The sequence below is a fragment of the Nerophis ophidion genome, linkage group LG12 (genome assembly GCF_033978795.1).
Source record: "Nerophis ophidion isolate RoL-2023_Sa linkage group LG12, RoL_Noph_v1.0, whole genome shotgun sequence".
Taxonomy (NCBI): domain Eukaryota; kingdom Metazoa; phylum Chordata; class Actinopteri; order Syngnathiformes; family Syngnathidae; genus Nerophis; species Nerophis ophidion.
In genome coordinates this window covers 64,189,743-64,208,158 of record NC_084622.1, presented here as the reverse complement: position 1 = coordinate 64,208,158, position 18,416 = coordinate 64,189,743, and the positions used below count along the sequence as shown (strand labels likewise).

General features: G+C 39.3%; 1 protein-coding gene across 3 annotated transcripts in view; it reads left to right on the top strand.

The window, feature by feature from the left end:
• Window positions 1-18,416, top strand: part of kcng4a (potassium voltage-gated channel, subfamily G, member 4a) — a 244,221-nt gene that overhangs the window by 134,744 nt on the left and 91,061 nt on the right. For all 3 annotated transcript variants that reach the window (XM_061917989.1, XM_061917987.1, XM_061917988.1), the window contains 2 exons: window positions 1,547-2,156; window positions 3,727-4,368. In XM_061917989.1, coding sequence (XP_061773973.1) covers window positions 2,049-2,156; window positions 3,727-4,368 — 750 coding nt within the window. In that variant the 5' untranslated portion in view covers window positions 1,547-2,048. The remainder of the gene's footprint in view (window positions 1-1,546; window positions 2,157-3,726; window positions 4,369-18,416) is intronic.

Here is an 18,416-nt window from a genome sequence, read left to right as displayed (position 1 = left end):
GCCTCACAATACGAAGGTCCTGGGTAGTCCTGGGGTCAATCCCGGGCTCAGCAGCTTTCTGTGTGGAGTTTGCATGTTTAGTGTTGATTGGCAACACTAAATTGTGAATGTGAGTGTCCCCCGCCACCCCAAAGGGAATAAGTGGTAGAAAATGGATGGATGGATCTTTAAAAAGTGTCTAATTGTGATTTGTTGAGCATTCTTTAAAGCAGGGGTCAGCAACCTTTTTGAAACCAAGAGCTACTTCTTGGGTACTGATTAATGCGAAGGGCTACCAGTTTGATACACACTTAAATAAATTGCCAGAAATAGCCAATTTGCTCAATTTACCTTTAATAAATACATCTATATATATGTATATATATATATATATATATATATATATATATATATATATATATATATAAATGGGTATTTCTGTCTGTCATTCCGTCATACATTGTTTTTCCTTTTACAGAACGTTTTTTGTAGAGAATAAATGATGAAAAAAACACTTAATTGAACGGTTCAAAAGAGGAGAAAACAGGAAAAAAATGAAAATTTAATTTTTAAACATGGTTTATCTTCAATTTCGACTCTTTAAAATTCAAAATTCAACCGAAAAAAAATGAAGAGAATAGCTAGCTAATTCGAATCTTTTTGAAAAAAATTAAAAAATAATTTATGGAACATAATTATTAATTTTTTCCTGATAAAGATTAATTTTAGAATTTTGATGACATGTTTTAAATGTTAAAATCCAATCTGCACTTTGTTAGAATATATAACAAATTGGACCAAGCTATATTTCTAACAAAGACAAATCATTATTTTTTTCTAGATTTTCCAGACCAAAAAATTTAAAAGAAATTCAAAAGGCTTTGAAATAAGATTTTAAATCTGATTCTACAGATTTTCTAGATTTGCCAGAATATTTTTTGGAATTTTAATCATAAGTTCGAAGAAATATTTCACAAATATTCTTTGTCAAAAAAACAGAAGCTAAAATGAAGAATTAAATAAAAATGTATTTATTATTCTTTACAATAATAAAAAAAAAATACTTGAACATTGATTTAAATTGTCAGGAAAGAACAGGAAGGATTTTAAAAATCCTCAAATAATTTTTAAGGTTGTATTTTTTCTCTAAAATTGTCTTTCCGAAAGTTATAAGAAGCTAAATGAATTTATTTAAACAAGTGAAGACCAAGTTTTTAAAGTATTTTCTTGGATTTTCAAATCCTATTTGAGTTTTATCTCTCTTAGAATTAAAAATGTCGAGCCAATTGAGACCAGCTTGCTAGTAAATAAATACAATTTAAAAAATAGAGGCAGCTCACTGGTAAGTGCTGCTATTTGAGCTATTTTTAGAACAGGCCAGCGGGCGACTCATCTGGTCCTTACGGGCTACCTGCTTGGTGACCCCAGCTTTAAAGCCATTTAATCTTCAACTTTGGTCCACATGTCTTCCTCTGTTTTTTCTTCCGTACGACATACCGCGTGTGATTTATCAGACATTCTTTAACGTCGGCCGTCTCGTTCTCTTCTTGGTGTCTCTGTGTCTCAGATCCCACATGATGCCACCAAGGGCCCGTCCTAATCCTGCCTCGGCCACGGAGGATCCCCATCAGTCCCTGGACACCTCAGCGCCGCATTTGGCTCCTGCCCGTCCTGCACATTTGTCAGCCACTGATCCGTCTTAACGCACTCTTGCCTCACAGCGAGATTACCCGCTGATTTGCCGCTGAGGTTCTGATAGAGTGGGCGAGCCTATTTTATCCTCTGATGGCAACTTCAAAAGTCATTCAAATGTGACAGGAGGTTGGTTGCCTGATGCGCTCACCACCAAACTTTAGATGTACCTCATAAATTCAAAGCCAAAGGCTCTCAGTCGACGGTTTTGTGCAGGTCTCTGAGATCAAAGAGACTTCAAAGACATTGAGCTGCAACTCTGCGAGCACGTCTTTTGGACCTGTCACCAAAACAGGACAATGGACCGGGCAGCTTTGTCCTGAAAAAACAAGTCTTTTCCCAAGCTGATCCAAGGTGTGTACGTTCCGGATGCTGCCATGCCCATCATCAGCAATGCTAACCACGACTTCAGCAACCTGTCCGTCAGTGACGACAGCAGTCTTGACCACATCTTCACAGAGATTCCAGAGACTGAGACTATCAAGGTACAAACTATCTGGAGACTATGCATGCTAAATTTAACATGGCCCCCACTAGTACTCCATACACAAATACGCACTGAAAAAAGTGACTTTTTGGTGCTGTAAACTCTATTAGAGTAACTGTCATAATTTATACCTAATATTTTTAACATTCAGTAAGAACTAGAGTTTCTTAAGTCAAATTAAACATTTTATTAACGTAATACATGAATTAGAGTAAGTTTTACTTATGTTTCCTCATACTATTTAAATGTTTAATAGTTCTACGTACATAAACCTAAAAATATTACATAAACTTTACTCTGAAAATCTAGTGTTTTGAGACGCATGCACGACGAAGCACATCAGGCTTGATACTGTTGTGGACACAATTATCTTGACTTTTGGTTCATCAGGGATTGATAGTGCTTATGGATCCTGTTTTAGTTTTTGATTGATTGATTGATTGATACTTTTATTAGTAGATTGCACAGTACAGTACATATTCTGTACAATTGACCACTAAATGGTAACACCCCAATAAGTTTTTCAACTTCTTTAAGTCGGGGTACACGTTAATCAATTCATGGTACAAATATATACTATCAACATAATACAGTCATCACACAAGTTAATCGTCATAGTATCGCGGGGGGTGCTGGAGCCTAGCTCAGCTGCATTCGGGCGGAAGGAGGGGGTACACCCTGGACAAGTCGCCACCTCATCGCAGGGCCAACACAGATAGACAGACAACATTCACATAATTCAACCCAACAGTTTGGTTGGGAATAACCCAACTTTAAGTTATCATAACTTAACTTTTTGGGTGGGATGAGAAGCTTTGGTTGATATCAGTACTTCAGTCATCAACAATTGCATCAACAGAGAAATGTGGACATTGAAACAGTGTAGGTCTTATTTAGTAGGATATGTACAGCCAGCAGAGAACATAGTGAGTTCACATAGCATAAGAACAAGTATATACATTAGAAGTACATTTGAGTTGTTTATAATCCGGGGAGATGGGATGTGAATGGAGGAGGGTATTAGTAAAGTGTTGAAGTTGCCTGGAGGTGTTGTTTTAGAGCGCTTTTGAAGGAGGATAGAGATGCACTTACTTTTATACCTGTTGGGTGATGTGGCATAGAAAGAGAATAAGTTAAGACCTTTGTTAGATCGGAATCTGGGTTTAACGTGGTTTGTGGAGCTCCCCCTGGTGTTGTGGTTATGGCGGTCAATTACGTTAAGGAAGTAGTTTGACATGTACTTCGGTATCAGGGAGGTGTGGCGGATTTTATAGACCAGGCTCAGTGCAAGTTGTTTGACTCTGTCCTCCACCCTGAGCCAGTGGGTTGGAGAAGTGTGTTGGAGTGAGGTGTGATCTGGGGTGGAGGTCTAAAAGTAACCGGACTAGCTTGTTCTGGGATGTTTGGAGTCTAGATTTGAGGGTTTTGGAGGTGCTGGGGTACCAGGAGGTGCAAGCGTAATCGAAGAAGGGTTGAATGAGAGTTCCCGCTAGAATCTTCAAAGTACTTTTGTTGACCAGAGAGGAGATTCTGTAGAGGAATTGTAATTGGTTTTTTTTCCTCGACAGGGTGTTTATTACCAAAGGGCTCAGTTCATCCGTCAACCAGAGGACCTGGTGTCCGTAGACCACCGCTTACTAGCAGTGATTAATGTCGGAGGGAACCGCTACACCTTCCCTTGGACTACACTGCAGCAGTTCCCACTCACTCGCCTGGGACGCCTGTGTGGCTGCAGGTCACCCGAGGACATTGCCAACGTCTGCGACGACTATGACGAAGCACGGAAGGAATTTTTTTTCGACCGCTCGCCATCCGCCTTCAGGGTCATCCTCAACTTCCTGGCGGCGGGCAAACTGCGCCTTCTGCGGGAGATGTGCATCCTCTCCCTGCACGACGAGCTCACCTACTGGGGCGTGGAGATGGCCTACATGGAACGCTGCTGCAAGAGGAAGATGTACACGCGCATGGAGGAGGTCAACGAGCAAGAGCGGCAGGAGGAGGAGCGAAGGCAGAGGAATGCCATGCAGCGGGTGCCCGTGGAGGAGACCACCTACCGGAAAGTTATGAACCGGCTCAGAGACATGGTGGAGAACCCGCAGTCCGGCTTGCCGGGGAAGATCTTCGCCTGCCTGTCGGTCATCATGGTGGCGGTGACTGTGGTCAGCTTGTGTATCAGCACCATGCCAGACCTCAGGGAGGAAGAGGATAGGGTAAGTGAGTCACACTATAAGTACTACTTTCACTTAACTATGCTGCACAATATACAACGCGTCCGTAATACATTTGACGTATATAATGCATATTGTCCCTCAAATTATTGCTGATAAGCAATTATTATTGTTAGTATATATAATAGCTGAATTTCCCCCGGTACTTTCTATTCTATTCTATTATTGTCAGCATTATTTTGAGACAAACTGAAGCACAAATGTAGTTAAAATACACAATAATAGCAACGTAAAAACTCTTTTGAAATGCAATAAACTTTTATTTCTCATTTGGTACTTATACCATCAGAATCATGAGTTGAAAAACTTTTGATAAATAAACAAACAAAAACAAAATTGACTCTCAATGTCAGTAAAAAAAAAGAAAAAACATAATCGTGATTGACTACAGCTGTCACCGTGTGGGTTGCATGGACCATTCAGGAAGGACGACGTGTCAAGCAGGTTTGACTGTTTTATTCGTCTGCGTCGATCAAATCGCTTTTCAGCTCCTCCTCCTCCGCTGCTCGGTGACGTCGTCGTCCTCTGGGGCTCATTCTCTGTTCGGTCTCGTTCGGTTGCTTCTGCTGTGCTGCGGACACCCCGCCTCTTCTCCTTGATCTTTCCTCCTTCTCCCCTTTTATACACTGAGAGGAGATAGGCAGATTTTGAGCCGGTGTGTTTATCACGCACCTGCTTTTGATTGCCGCAGCGTCGCTCCAGGCACGCCCCGCCTCTCCGTTCCGCTGCATTATCCGCCTCCTGGCCGCCATCTTGAGCAGAGCCAAAGCGTGTCCCACCCCGCCGTCGGCTCCGCCTCTCCACAATATTTCAAAACAATATTTGGACTGCAGATATTGATTAGTCAATAACATTGTTTTTAATAATCACATTATCTATTGATAAGTTTGTACACTGTATGTGTGTATGTATGTATGTATGTATGTATGTATGTGTGCGTATATATATATATATATATATATATATATATATTTATATATATGTATATATATATATATATTTATATATATGTATATATATATATATATATATATTTATATATATGTATATATATATATATATTTATATATATGTATATATATATATACGCACGTGTGTGTGTGTGTGTGTGTGTGTGTATATATATATATATACGCACATGTATGTATGTATATATATATATATATATATATATATATATATATATATATATGTATATGTAAATATATATATATATATATATATGTAAATATATTTATATTTACATATATATATATATATATATATATATATATATATATATATATATATATATATATATATATATATATATATATATATAGTAATAGATGTCTATTACCTGACCCCTTCCATGTAGCTACCTATCCTTGTTTATAATGTATATTTTTGGCTTAATCTACTCTTTTTTTAATTATTATTTTATTCTATTTTTTTGCTGCGGCTGTTACATATACTATAATTTTCTACTTGGTATTTGGGATGCGTTATATATTGTATATATTCTATAAAAACAAAATATAATATATTAGTATATATTGTATATACAGTACAGGCCAAAAGTTTGGACACACCTTCTCATTCAATACTTTTTCTTTATTTACATGACTATTTACATTGTAGATTGTCACTGAAGGCATCAAAACTATGTAGAGTTATGTACTTAACAAAAAAAAGGTGAAATAACTGAAAATAGGTACTATATTCTAGTTTCTTCAAAATAGCCACCCTTTGCTCTGATAACTTTTTCGCACACTCTGTGAATTCTCTTGATGAGCTTTAAACAGTTGTCACCTGAAGTGGTTTTTACTTCACAGGTGTGCTTGAAGCTCATCGAGAGAATGCCAAGAGTGATCAAAACAGTAATCCGAGCATGATGGACAAATAAAGGCAGACAATGAGTGGCATCAAACACGTCTTTCTGTGGCAGCGTCAAAGAAAGTTGTACATTTAAACACACTACGGTGCGTTCAAGGACTTGCAAATTTCAAGGAAAAAAGGGCGCGTGCCAAATACTCATCAGTGAAAGCATGTTTAATGTAAAGAGTGGGATTTCTGACAATTAGGAAGGTTTGCGTCATGTTTGTCCTCCAACAGAAACCATATTAAAACAAAATACATATGTTTTTCCTCATCTTTTTCCATTTTAATACATTTTTGAAAAAAGCTCCAGGGAGCCTCTAGGGCGGCGCTAAAGAGCCGCATGTTGCAGACCCCCTGAATGAAGGCTTTGGCACAATACTAGGTTCCATCAATTACAAACCCCATTTCCATATGAGTTGGGAAATTGTGTTAGATGTAAATATAAACAGAATACAATGATTTGCAAATCCTTTTCAAGCCATATTCAGTTGAATATGCTACAAAGACAACATATTTGATGTTCAAACTCATAAATATTTTTTTGTGCAAATAATCATTCACTTTAGAATTTGATGCCAGCAACTCGTGACAAAGAAGTTGGGAAAGGTGGCAATACATACTGATAAAGTTGAGGAATTCTCATCAAACACTTATATGGAACATCCCACAGGTGTGCAGGCTAATTGGGAACAGGTGGGTGCCATGATTGGGTATAAAAGCAGCTTCCATGAAATGCTAAGTAATTCACAAACAAGGATGGGGTGAGGGTCACCACTTTGTAAGCAAATTGTCGAACAGTTTTAGAACAACATTTCTCAACGAGCTATTGCAAGGAATTTAGGGATTTTACCATCTACGGTCCGTAAAATCATCAAAAAGTTCTGAGAATCTGGAGAAATCACTGCACATAAGCGATGATATTACGGACTTTTGATCCCTCAGGCGGTACTGCATCAAAAACCGACATCAGTGTGTAAAAGATATCACCACATGGGCTCAGGAACACTTCATAAAACCACTGTCAGTAACTACAGTTGGTCGCTACATCTATAAGTGCAAGTTAAAACTCTACTATGCAAAGCCAAACCCATTTATCAACAACACTAAGGAACGCCGCCGGCTTCGCTGGGCCCGAACTCATCTAAGATGGACTGATGCAAAGTGGAAAAGTGTTCTGTGGTCTGACGAGTCCACATTTCAAATTGTATTTGTAAACAGAGGATGTGGTGTTCTCCAGAACAAAGAGGAAAATAACCATTCGGATTCTTATAGGTGCAAAGTTGAAAAGCCAGCATGTGTGATGGTATGGGGGTGTATTAGTGCCCAAGGCATGGGTAACTTACACATGTGTGATGGTATGGGGGTGTATTAGTGCCCAAGGCATGGGTAACTTACACATCTGTGAAGGCACCATTAATGCTGAAAGGTCCATACAGGTTTTGGAGCAACATATGTTGTCATACAAGCAACGTTATCATGGACGCCCCTGCTTATTTCAGCAAGACAAGTGTTACAACAGCGTGGCTTCGTAGTAAAAGAGTGCGGGTACTTTTCTGGCCCGCCTGCAGTCCAGACCTGTCTCCCATCGAAAATGTGCGGCGCATTACGAAGCGTAAAATACGACAACGGAGACCCCGGACTGTTGAAGGACTGAAGCTCTACATAAAACAAGAATGGGGAAGAATTCCACTTTCAAAGCTTCAACAATTAGTTTCCTCAGTTCCCAAACTTTTTTTGAGTGTTGTTAAAAGAAAAGGTGATGTAACACAGTGGTGAACATGCCCTTTCCCAACTACTTTGGCACATGTTGCAGCCATGAAATTATAAGTCAATTATTATTTGCAAAAAAAAATCTAATATGTTGTCTTTGTATTGCAATCAACAGAATATGGGTGGAAAAGGATTTGCAAATCATTGTATACCGTTTATATTTACCTCCTAATACAATTTCCCAATTGGCTTCACGGTGGCAGAGGGATTAGTACGTCTGCCTCACAATACGAAGGTCCTGCAGTCCTGGGTTCAATCCCAGGCTCGGGATCTTTCTGTGTGGAGTTTGCATGTTCTCCCCGTGACTGCGTGGGTTCCCTCCGGGTACTCCGGCTTCCTCCCACTTCCAAAGACATGCACCTGGGGATAGGTTGATTGGCAACACTAAATTGGTTCTAGTGTGTGAATGTTGTCTGTCTATCTGTGTCGGCCCTGCGATGAGGTGGCGACTTGTCCAGGATATACCCTGCCTTCCGCCCGATTGTAGCTGAGATAGGAAACAGGGTTTGTATAAGGCTGCAGTCTAATGAATACATTAGGCATACAACTCAACACAATATGGAGACTCTCCAACTGTATGGATTGTTGTTGACCTAGAATCTGACTTAAAATAATTTCGCCTGCACAATTATTGTTTTATTCATTTTAAGTCGGCTAAAAAAGACTGCAGATACTAGTCCTGCAGAAATAATGTCTCCCTGTTGTCACATCCTCTTAAAAATCTGTGTTATGTATGTGTGTGTGTGTGTGTGTATATATATACGTGTGCGTGTTTGCATTTGTGTGTAAATGCTGGCCATGAATATCCTGTGAACTGTGTCTACCCATAACTGTGCGGGATAATGAAGCCCCATGCTCACCGAGGCCTGTCCAGTGTCTGTCAGTTAACACCAGAAAAATAACAAAATGACTTCACTCTTACTTTCATGTCATGCATGCAAATGTGCAGAAATGCATTAACCACACATGGCCGCAGATCAATTATATTGAAGTGGTCCGCTACAGTGGGACTGTTGTTGAATCTTAAGCCCTTTTTAGATAATGTTTTATTTGTTTTACCAGACCCTCTGATAATCTCAAATTGGTAACACATAACAAGTATTTGTTAAACAAACAGATGCTCGAAAAGGTTTAGACTGCAAGGATGTCAGATATTCGCCAATGAGCTGTCCAGTCGTTTCTTGTTTATCACGGCCAATTGGTTCAAGGCCCTACAGCAGGGGTCACCAACGCGGTGCCCGTAAGGACCAGATGAGTCGCCCACTGGCCTGTTCTAAAAATAGCTCAAATAGCAGCACTTACCAGTGAGCTGCCTCTATTTTTGAAATTGTATTTATTTACTAGCAAGCTGGTCTCGCTTTGCTTGACATTTTTAATTCTAAGAGAGATAAAACTCAAATAGAATTTAAAAATCCAAGAAAATATTTTAAAGACTTGGTCTTCACTTGTTCAAATAAATTCATTTATTTTTTTACTTTGCTTCTTATAACTTTCAGAAAGACAATTTTAGAGAAAAAATACAACCTTAAAAATGATTTTAGGATTTTTAAACGCATCCCTTTTTACATTTTAAATTCCTTCCTCTTCTTTCCTGACAATTTAAATCAATGTTCAAGTATTTTTTTTTATTGTAAAGAATAATAAATACATTTTAATTCTTCAATTTAGCTTCTGTTTTTTCGACAAAAAATATTTGTGAAATATTTCTTCAAACTTATTACGATTAAAATTCAAAAAAAATATTCTGGCAAATCTAGAAAATCTGTAGAATCAAATTTAAATCTTATATCAAAGTCTGTTGAATTTCTTTTAAAATTTTTGTTCTGAAAAATCTAGAAGAAATAATGATTTGTCTTGTGCAGATTGGATTTTAACCTATTTAAAACATGTTATCAAAATTCTAAAATTAATCTTAATCAGGAAAAATTATTAATGATGTTCCATAAATAATTTTTTTAATTTTTTCAAAGAGATTCGAATTAGCTAGTTTTTCTCTTCATTTTTTTCGGTTGAATTTGGAATTTAAAAGAATCGAAATTGAAGATAAACTACGTTTCAAAATTAAATTTCTGCATGGTCAAATTGATGTTCACAGTGAAGATACAGTAGTGCCAAGATTAGTAGCCGTGGTGTTACCGTCGGTCCAGAAATGGAAGTCCATCTTGGTAAATATCTTCATCGATCGCAACAACATAATAATGTTTAGTTTAGTCTTTATTTGAAGGGACAATGCACAGAAACATTAAGCTCAAAAACAGATATGTTCTGTACCAGATTATAGCTAAATAGCTAATTTCCATCTGCAGTCCCTGACTACCTAAATTAAAGGGATACAAAAATCATGCAATGAAATTATAACAATAAAATCATACCATAGCAAGTAATCAAATTAAGAAAAGTCATAAAATGTCCTTTCATTGACACATACTTATTAATATAGAATACAAGCACACCTCATTTACATCATCACACAAAGACAATACATGCTCTTGTTCACATCTGTCATTATTTGTAAAAACAAGCATGATTTTAACAGACACACCTCACAATTTACAACAAAAATGCGGTCATGCATAAATATAATAGACATTGAGTTGATGTGTCAATCATACTGCCCACCTCAGTGACCGTGTGAGCAGCTTTGATTGCTCCAAAGCCACTTTTTAACTTCAATTGTAAATTACGAGTAATCTGTTAAACTTTTCAAGTTTGTTGTGAGGTCGTTCCATTCCTTTACGGCTTTATATGAAAAGTCTGATTGTGCAAAAGATGTTTTACATCTGGGTTTGCTACACTGCCCCCTGGTGGAGGCTCATGTGTTTCTAGTTGTCACAGCAGATGTAAACTGGACAAAGTGCTTAAGTGGCGCTGGTGCAGTGTTATTTAGGATTCAATGGGCCATTCATATTAATGCTAATCTTTGAATGTCAGCTAAGTTTAAAAATCTATATTTTTGGAGAAATAAACAGTGATGGTGATGTTGTGGTTTTAGTTCAAGGATTTTGAGCGACTGTTTGTGCAAATTTCCCAAGGGCCTCAGTGTCATTTTGCTTGCCTGCGACCAACATGTTGTACAATAATAAAAACAAAGCATAATCATTTCATTAAAATAAGTTTGAGCTGCCTCCAGTGTTAAAAAATAACTGATACGTTTGAAGGTTTTTATGTTGTATTTAAGACTCTGGAACACATGTCTGACATGTTTTTTAAAGCCAAGTGTTGGGTCTAAAATGACACCCAGGTAACGATATTCACTAACATGTTGTATTACCTTCTTATTAACCGTTATATTTGGAAAGGATGACATTTTATATTTGTGTGCAAAATACATTGTTGCCTTATGTCTAGCATTAAATATTACAGTTGGTACAAAATGCGGCTGCTAGACTTTTGACAAGAACAAGAAAGTTTGATCACATTACGCCTGTACTGTATATACTTTTATATACATATATACATACATATATACCTATACTGTATATACCTTTATATACATATATACATACATATATACCTTTATATACATATATACATACATATATACCTATACTGTATATACCTTTATATACATATATACATACATATATACCTATACTGTATATACCTTTATATACATATATACCTATACTGTATATACATATATACATACATATATACCTATATTGTATATACCTTTATATACATATATACCTATACTGTATATACCTTTATATACATATATACATACATATATACCTATACTGGCTCACCTGCACTGGCTTCCTGTGCACTTAAGATGTGACTTTAAGGTTGTACTACTTACGTATAAAATACTACACGGTCTAGCTCCAGTCTATCTTGCCGATTGTATTGTACCATATGTCCCGGCAAGAAATCTGCGTTCAAAGGACTCCGGCTTGTTAGTGATTCCCAAAGCCCAAAAAAAGTCTGCGGGCTATAGAGCGTTTTCATTTCGGGCTCCAGTACTCTGGAATGCCCTCCCGGTAACAGTTCGAGATGCTACCTCAGTAGAAGCATTTAAGTCTCACCTTAAAACTCATTTGTATACTCTAGCCTTTAAATAGACTCCCTTTTTAGACCAGTTGATCTGCCGTTTCTTTTCTTTTTCTTCTATGTCCCACTTTCCCTTGTGGAGGGGGTCCGATCCAGTGGCCATGTACTGCTTGCCTGTGTATCGGCTGGGGACATCTCTGCGCTGCTGATCCACCTCCGCTTGGGATGGTTTCCTGCTGGCTCCGCTGTGAACGGGACTCTCGCTGCTGTGTTGGATCCGCTTTGGACTGGACTCTCGCGACTGTGTTGGATCCATTATGGATTGAACTTTCACAGTATCATGTTAGACCCGCTCGACATCCATTGCTTTCCTCCTCTCCAAGGTTCTCATAGTCATCATTGTCACCGACGTCCCACTGGGTGTGAGTTTTCCTTGCCCTTATGTGGGCCTACCGAGGATATCGTAGTCGTTTGTGCAGCCCTTTGAGACACTAGTGATTTAGGGCTATATAAGTAAACATTGATTGATTGATTGATTCTTGATGTTTAATGTAAGACAAGAGTCATGTAGCCTTCTCGCCACCTTCTCCATGGCTGCTGTTATGTTAGAAAAATCGATAAATTCCGCACTGTGGTAAAGGGGTTAATGCATGGGCCTCATAATACAAAGGTCCTGAGTAGTCCTGAGTTCAATCCCGGGCTCTGGATCTTTCTGTGTGGAGTTTGCATGTTCTCCCCGTGACTGCGTGGGTTCCCTCCGGGTACTCCGGCTTCCTCCCGCCTCCAACAACATGCACCTGGGGATAGGTTGATTGACTACACTAAATTGGTGTGAATGTGAGTGTGAATGTTGTCTATCTCTCCCGTCCAAAGGCAAAACCTAGTAACTCACGTCTAGCTGATTTTGATAAAACAAAGGAAAAGCAATCTATCGTGATGCTGTCTTACAAAGATCTACAAAGTCATCAAACGCATTTTCTTGCCGATTGAGCCATGGATTGAATCTGCTCTCATGAACGTGTGCCCTTTCTCCAGATATTTGATCACAATCTTAAGTGGGCCCCATTCTGTGTTTGCACATTGGACAAGAGCCGTGTACAGCGTCCAGTTTTTATTTTGACCTCCACAGTTCTCCGCCCAAAAGAGTATGCAAGGGGAAGAATGAAGAAGAATACATTTAATGAAGGTGCTTGCAACGTCCTGGGCCAATCTTCCAAATATCCCCTCCTGCCATAATATCACATAATCAGCTTGACCGTCGGCCCCCATTCCTGCAAATGTCTCATTAAAGACAATAAGGCTACTGACGAAGAAGCTCCGATTGGTCCCTTGAGATACTAGGTTTTTTTGTTGTATCTATGCGGTTATGTGGTAGTTGCTAGGTCCTGCCATGCGCGTAACAGCTTACTTACGGAACAAATGACAATATCGCATACACTAATGTAACGCATATCACCTAGGAACTCCAAAATTATTATCAGCTCAGTTTTGACCAAAATGGAGTTACTGGGTTTTGCCTTTGGACGGGAGATCTGTGTTCCCAGGTAGAACATGGATGGATGAATGTTTAAATTGATTCGTTAAATCTGTGATGTCGCGATGTGGCAATTAAGTGACGACTGTATTAATGAGGTACTGTCTCCAGGGTTTAGCCCGCCTCTCACCCGAACTCAGGTGGGATAAGATCCATCTCACCAGAGACTTCAATGAGGAGAAAGTCATGTAGAAAATGGATGAACGGATTCAGTTTACTCAGTCAGCACTAATTGTTTTACTTCTCCGTGACTTGGGTTTCTTATTAGGTCCGACTTTCTTCTCTCGGGATCATTTTCAAACCAAGTTTAGACTCATACATTTAAAGCATGTACAAAAATTCAAAAGTGGATTTATTAGGATTAATATTATACTACAGATCAGGGGTCGGGAACCTTTTGGGCTGAGAGAGCCATTTAAGCCAAATATTTTAAAATGTATATAATATTTTTTAACACTGAATACAACTAAATGTCTGCATTTTTAAGTAAGACCAACATTTATAGAGTATAATATGTCACAAACTCGCACGGCAGCAGTAGTGGCGACCCCAAGAAGCAGGAACCAGGAGAGCGAAAAGCAGGTAAGATGCTTTTAATATCATCGACAGAGGAGAATGAAGCAGTCTTGCATGTACAGGTTCTAAATAGTCAATCTTTGAGCCCTGAGGAGCGCGTAAGACAAGCATAAATAGAAATATGCTGATTGGCAGCAGGTGGGGCCCAGCTGCCAATCAACAGCAGGTGAGGGAAAAAAACACGGCGCCCAGTGGGACAAGCAGTAAATGGAAAACAAAATGAAGAAGCACAAACAGAAATTAAGTGACAGATCTTCACATAATAAGTCTGTTATTCTTTTTAATAACATTGTTATTCGGAAGCTCGCCGATGATAAATAAAATACTTCTTATTAGGGGTGTGGGAAAAAATCGATTCGAATACGTTGCGCGATTCAGAATCGATTCTCATTTTTTCAAATCGATTTTTATTTTTTTATCAATCAACAAATCAATACACAGCAATACCATAACATTGCAATCCAATTCCAAAACCGAACCTGAGCCAGCAACACTCAGAACTGCAATAAACAGAGCAATTGAGAGGAGACACAAACACCACACAGAACAAACCAATAGTAAAACAAAACTGATTATCATCAACAACAGTATCAATATTAGTTATAATTTCAGCATAGCAGTGATTAAAAATCCCTCATTGACATTATCATTAGACATTTATAAAAATAATAAATAATAACAATAGTGTCACAGTGGCTTACACTTGCATGGCATCTCATAAGCTGGACAACACACTGTGTCCAATGTTTTCACAAAGATAAAATAAATCAGATTTTTGGTTCCTTTTAATAGTTAAAACAAATGTACATTATTGCTATCAGTTGATAAAACATTGTCCTTTACAATTATAAAAGCTTTTTACAAAAATCTACGACTCTGCTAGCATGTCAGCAGACTGGGGTAGATCCTGCTGAAATCTATGTATTGAATGAATACAGAATCGTTTTGGAATCAGAATAATATCGTTTTTGAATCGAGAATCGCGTTGAATCGAAAAATCGATGTATAATCGAATCGCGACTCCAAGAATCAATATTGAATCGAATCGTGGGTCACCCAAAGATTCACAGCCCTACTATCGATACCTAGTGTAGTATCAGTAAACAATACCAAAGTGATTTGATTTTTGTTTTCTTGTTCATATTATTACAAAACAATTTTGAGTTTGTTTTTGTTTTTGTTTACAAACTTAGGGGGCAACTCGCTGGCTACAGGAAGGCTTTGAGAACACAGATTATTTAAAAGGAAGCTAGTAGCATATTTTGCTTTTGTTTCATAATTGTGCATTAGCCACTTGTATTGTATGTAGCATTCATTGCCACACATTTGATTCATCATCTGATTCCCAATACTGGCAGTGGTTTATTGACTGAGATAAGCTTTATGAAGAATGGTTACTTTAGTTTCTTGCTAGAAAATATTTTCAATTCTATAATCTATTGTCCAAGTCTTGGATAGGGACTCGAAATCAGATTGATTGATTGAAACTTTTATTAGTAGATTGCACAGTACAGTACATATTCCGTACAATTGACCACTAAATGGTAACACCCCAATACATTTTTCAACTTGTTTAAGTCGGGGGTCCACTATAATCAAGTCATGGTATCGGATCGGATCGGAGGCCAAAAAATGAAATGGACTGGAAATTTCGATATACTTATGAACAGCGTCATATCTGTGTCATGATCCGTAGTCTGGATTATGTTTAGTTTAGTTATTTTCTGTTAGTTTGGACTCCCTTTGTTGTTTGTGTACCTTTTTGTGAGTCAGTTTGGTCACCATGGCAACATATTAATTTCACCTGCTGAGGGTTCCAGACGCACACCTGTTTTTGTTAATTACTTCCTTATTTAAGCCTGCCTTGTCCAGTCAGTCGGTCTTGGTCCCTTGTTTGCGGTATGCAACTGTTTCGTTGGTAATTCTAGATTTCTTGTTACCTGATCCTGTGGTAGTGTTAGCATTAGCTTCTGTGCTTTCGCCACGCGTTTCTTTTCGTCTGTTTTTGTACCAGTGTTTTGTTATTAAATCATTCTTACCTCTTAGTTGTTGTCCGGAGTGTCTATGTTTGCGTTGGAGGAACGATCCCGCATTAAAATGCGACCCACACGTGACAATCTGTAGTTTCAGTTATCGTTATGATTTAAAAAGAGCAAACGCCATTTTTCGATAAATTTCTTCACCCAATTACTTACCATGATTGAAGATAATGCTTTCATAGTATCTTTAGTATCATTTACCATGAATTGATTAACGTGGACCCCGACTTAAACAAGTTGAAAAACTTATTGGGCTGTGCCAGCACCTTGAGGGTTGCAGGTTCGATTCCCGCTTCCGCCATCCTAGTCACTGCCGTTGTGTCCTTGGGCAAGACACTTTACCCACCTGCTCCCAGTGCCACCCACACTGGTTTAAATGTAACTTAGATATTGGGTTTCACTATGTAAAGCGCTTTGAGTCATTAGAGAAAAGCGCTATATAAATATAATTCACTTCACTTCACTTCACAGGAGAATTCAGGCTGCAGAGGACTCGATAATCTGTAAAGGCCTACTGAAAGCCACTACTAGCGACCACGCAGTCTGATAGTTTATATATCAATGATGAAATATTAACATTGCAACACATGCCAATACGGCCGCTTTAGTTTACTAAATTGCAATTTTAAATTTCCCGCGGAGTTTCCTGTTGAAAACGTCGCGGAATGATGACGCGTGTTTGTGACGTTATTGGTTGGAGGCGACATATTAGCCCAGCACCACTCATGGCTAAAAGTCGTCTCTTTTCATCGCGCAATTACACAGTATTTTGGAAATCCGTGTTGCTGGATCTTTTGCAATTTGTTCAATTGATAACGGAGACGTCAAAGAAGAATGCTGCTGGTGGAAAGCGGTGGATTGCAGCTGCCTTTAGCAACCGAAACACAGCCGGTGTTTCTTTGTTTGTTGTGAAGCTTTAACACAGAGCGGTCAAGCGAACATGTTTCTCTACGTCAACCAGCAAGTTTTTGGATGGGAAAATTGTGATATTAGGCTCTTGAGTGGATTACGCAACCTCATCCTGCAGCTATGCAAAAGGCAGCTGTGATCTTGGCTTCTCGGCTTCTCTCAGAGACACTGGCGTTCAACGCAGCCATCCGACTTTCAGGTATGACTTTAAAATCTCACTAAAATACTATCAACACAATAAGCAGATAAGGGATTCTGTTCATAACTTTTATGGACAGAATTTCTAGGCGCAGTCAAGGCATTGAGGGGTTCCGGTTTGGTGGCCGCGGGATTAGGTCTTTGCTTTTTGCAGATGATGTGGTCCTGTTGGCTTCATCTGGCCGGGATCTTCAGCTCTCACTGGATCGGTTCGCAGCCGAGTGTGAAGCGGCCGGAATGAAATCCGAGTCCATGGTTCTCTCCCGGAAAAGGGTGGAGTGCCATCTCCGGGTTGGGGAGGAGACCCTTCCCCAAGTGGAGGAGTTCAAGTACCTAGGAGTCTTGTTCACGAGTGGGGGAAGAGTGGATCGTGAGATCGACAGGCGGATCGGTGCGGCGTCTTCAGTAATGCGGACGTTGTACCGATCTGTCGTGGTGAAGAAGGAGCTGAGCCGGAAGGCAAAGCTCTCAATTTACCGGTCGATCTAAGTTCCCATCCTCACCTATGGTCATGAGCTTTGGGTCATGACTGAAAAGACAAGATCACGGGTACAAGCGGCCGAAATGAGTTTTCACACCCTATCTCTCCTTTAGAGATAGGGTGAGAAGCTCTGCCATCCGGGAGGAACTCAAAGTAAAGCCGCTGCTCCTCCACATCGAGAGGAGCCAGATGAGGTGGTTCGGGCATCTGGTCAGGATGCCACCCGAACGCCTCCCTAGGGAGGTGTTTAGGGCACGTCCAACCGGTAGGAGGCCACGGGGAAGACCCAGGACACGTTGGGAAGACTATGTCTCCCGGCTGGCCTGGGAACGCCTCGGGATCCCCCGGGAAGAGCTAGACGAAGTGGCTGGGGAGAGGGAAGTCTGGGCTTCCCTGCTTAGGCTGCTGCCCCCGCGACCCGACCTCGGATAAGCGGAAGAAGATGGATGGATGGATGGATGGATGGGATTTTCCAGAATTATACTAGTAAATGTGTCTAATTACATCTGAAACGCTCCCACTGCCGCTGCCCGGAGCCGTCGCCTTTTCTTTTTTTTAGTGCTTCACTCTAACTTTCCTCATCCACGAATCTTTCATCCTCGCTCAATTTAACGGGGAAATCGTCACTTTCTCGGTCCGAATTGCTCTCACTGCTGGTGGCTCACATTAT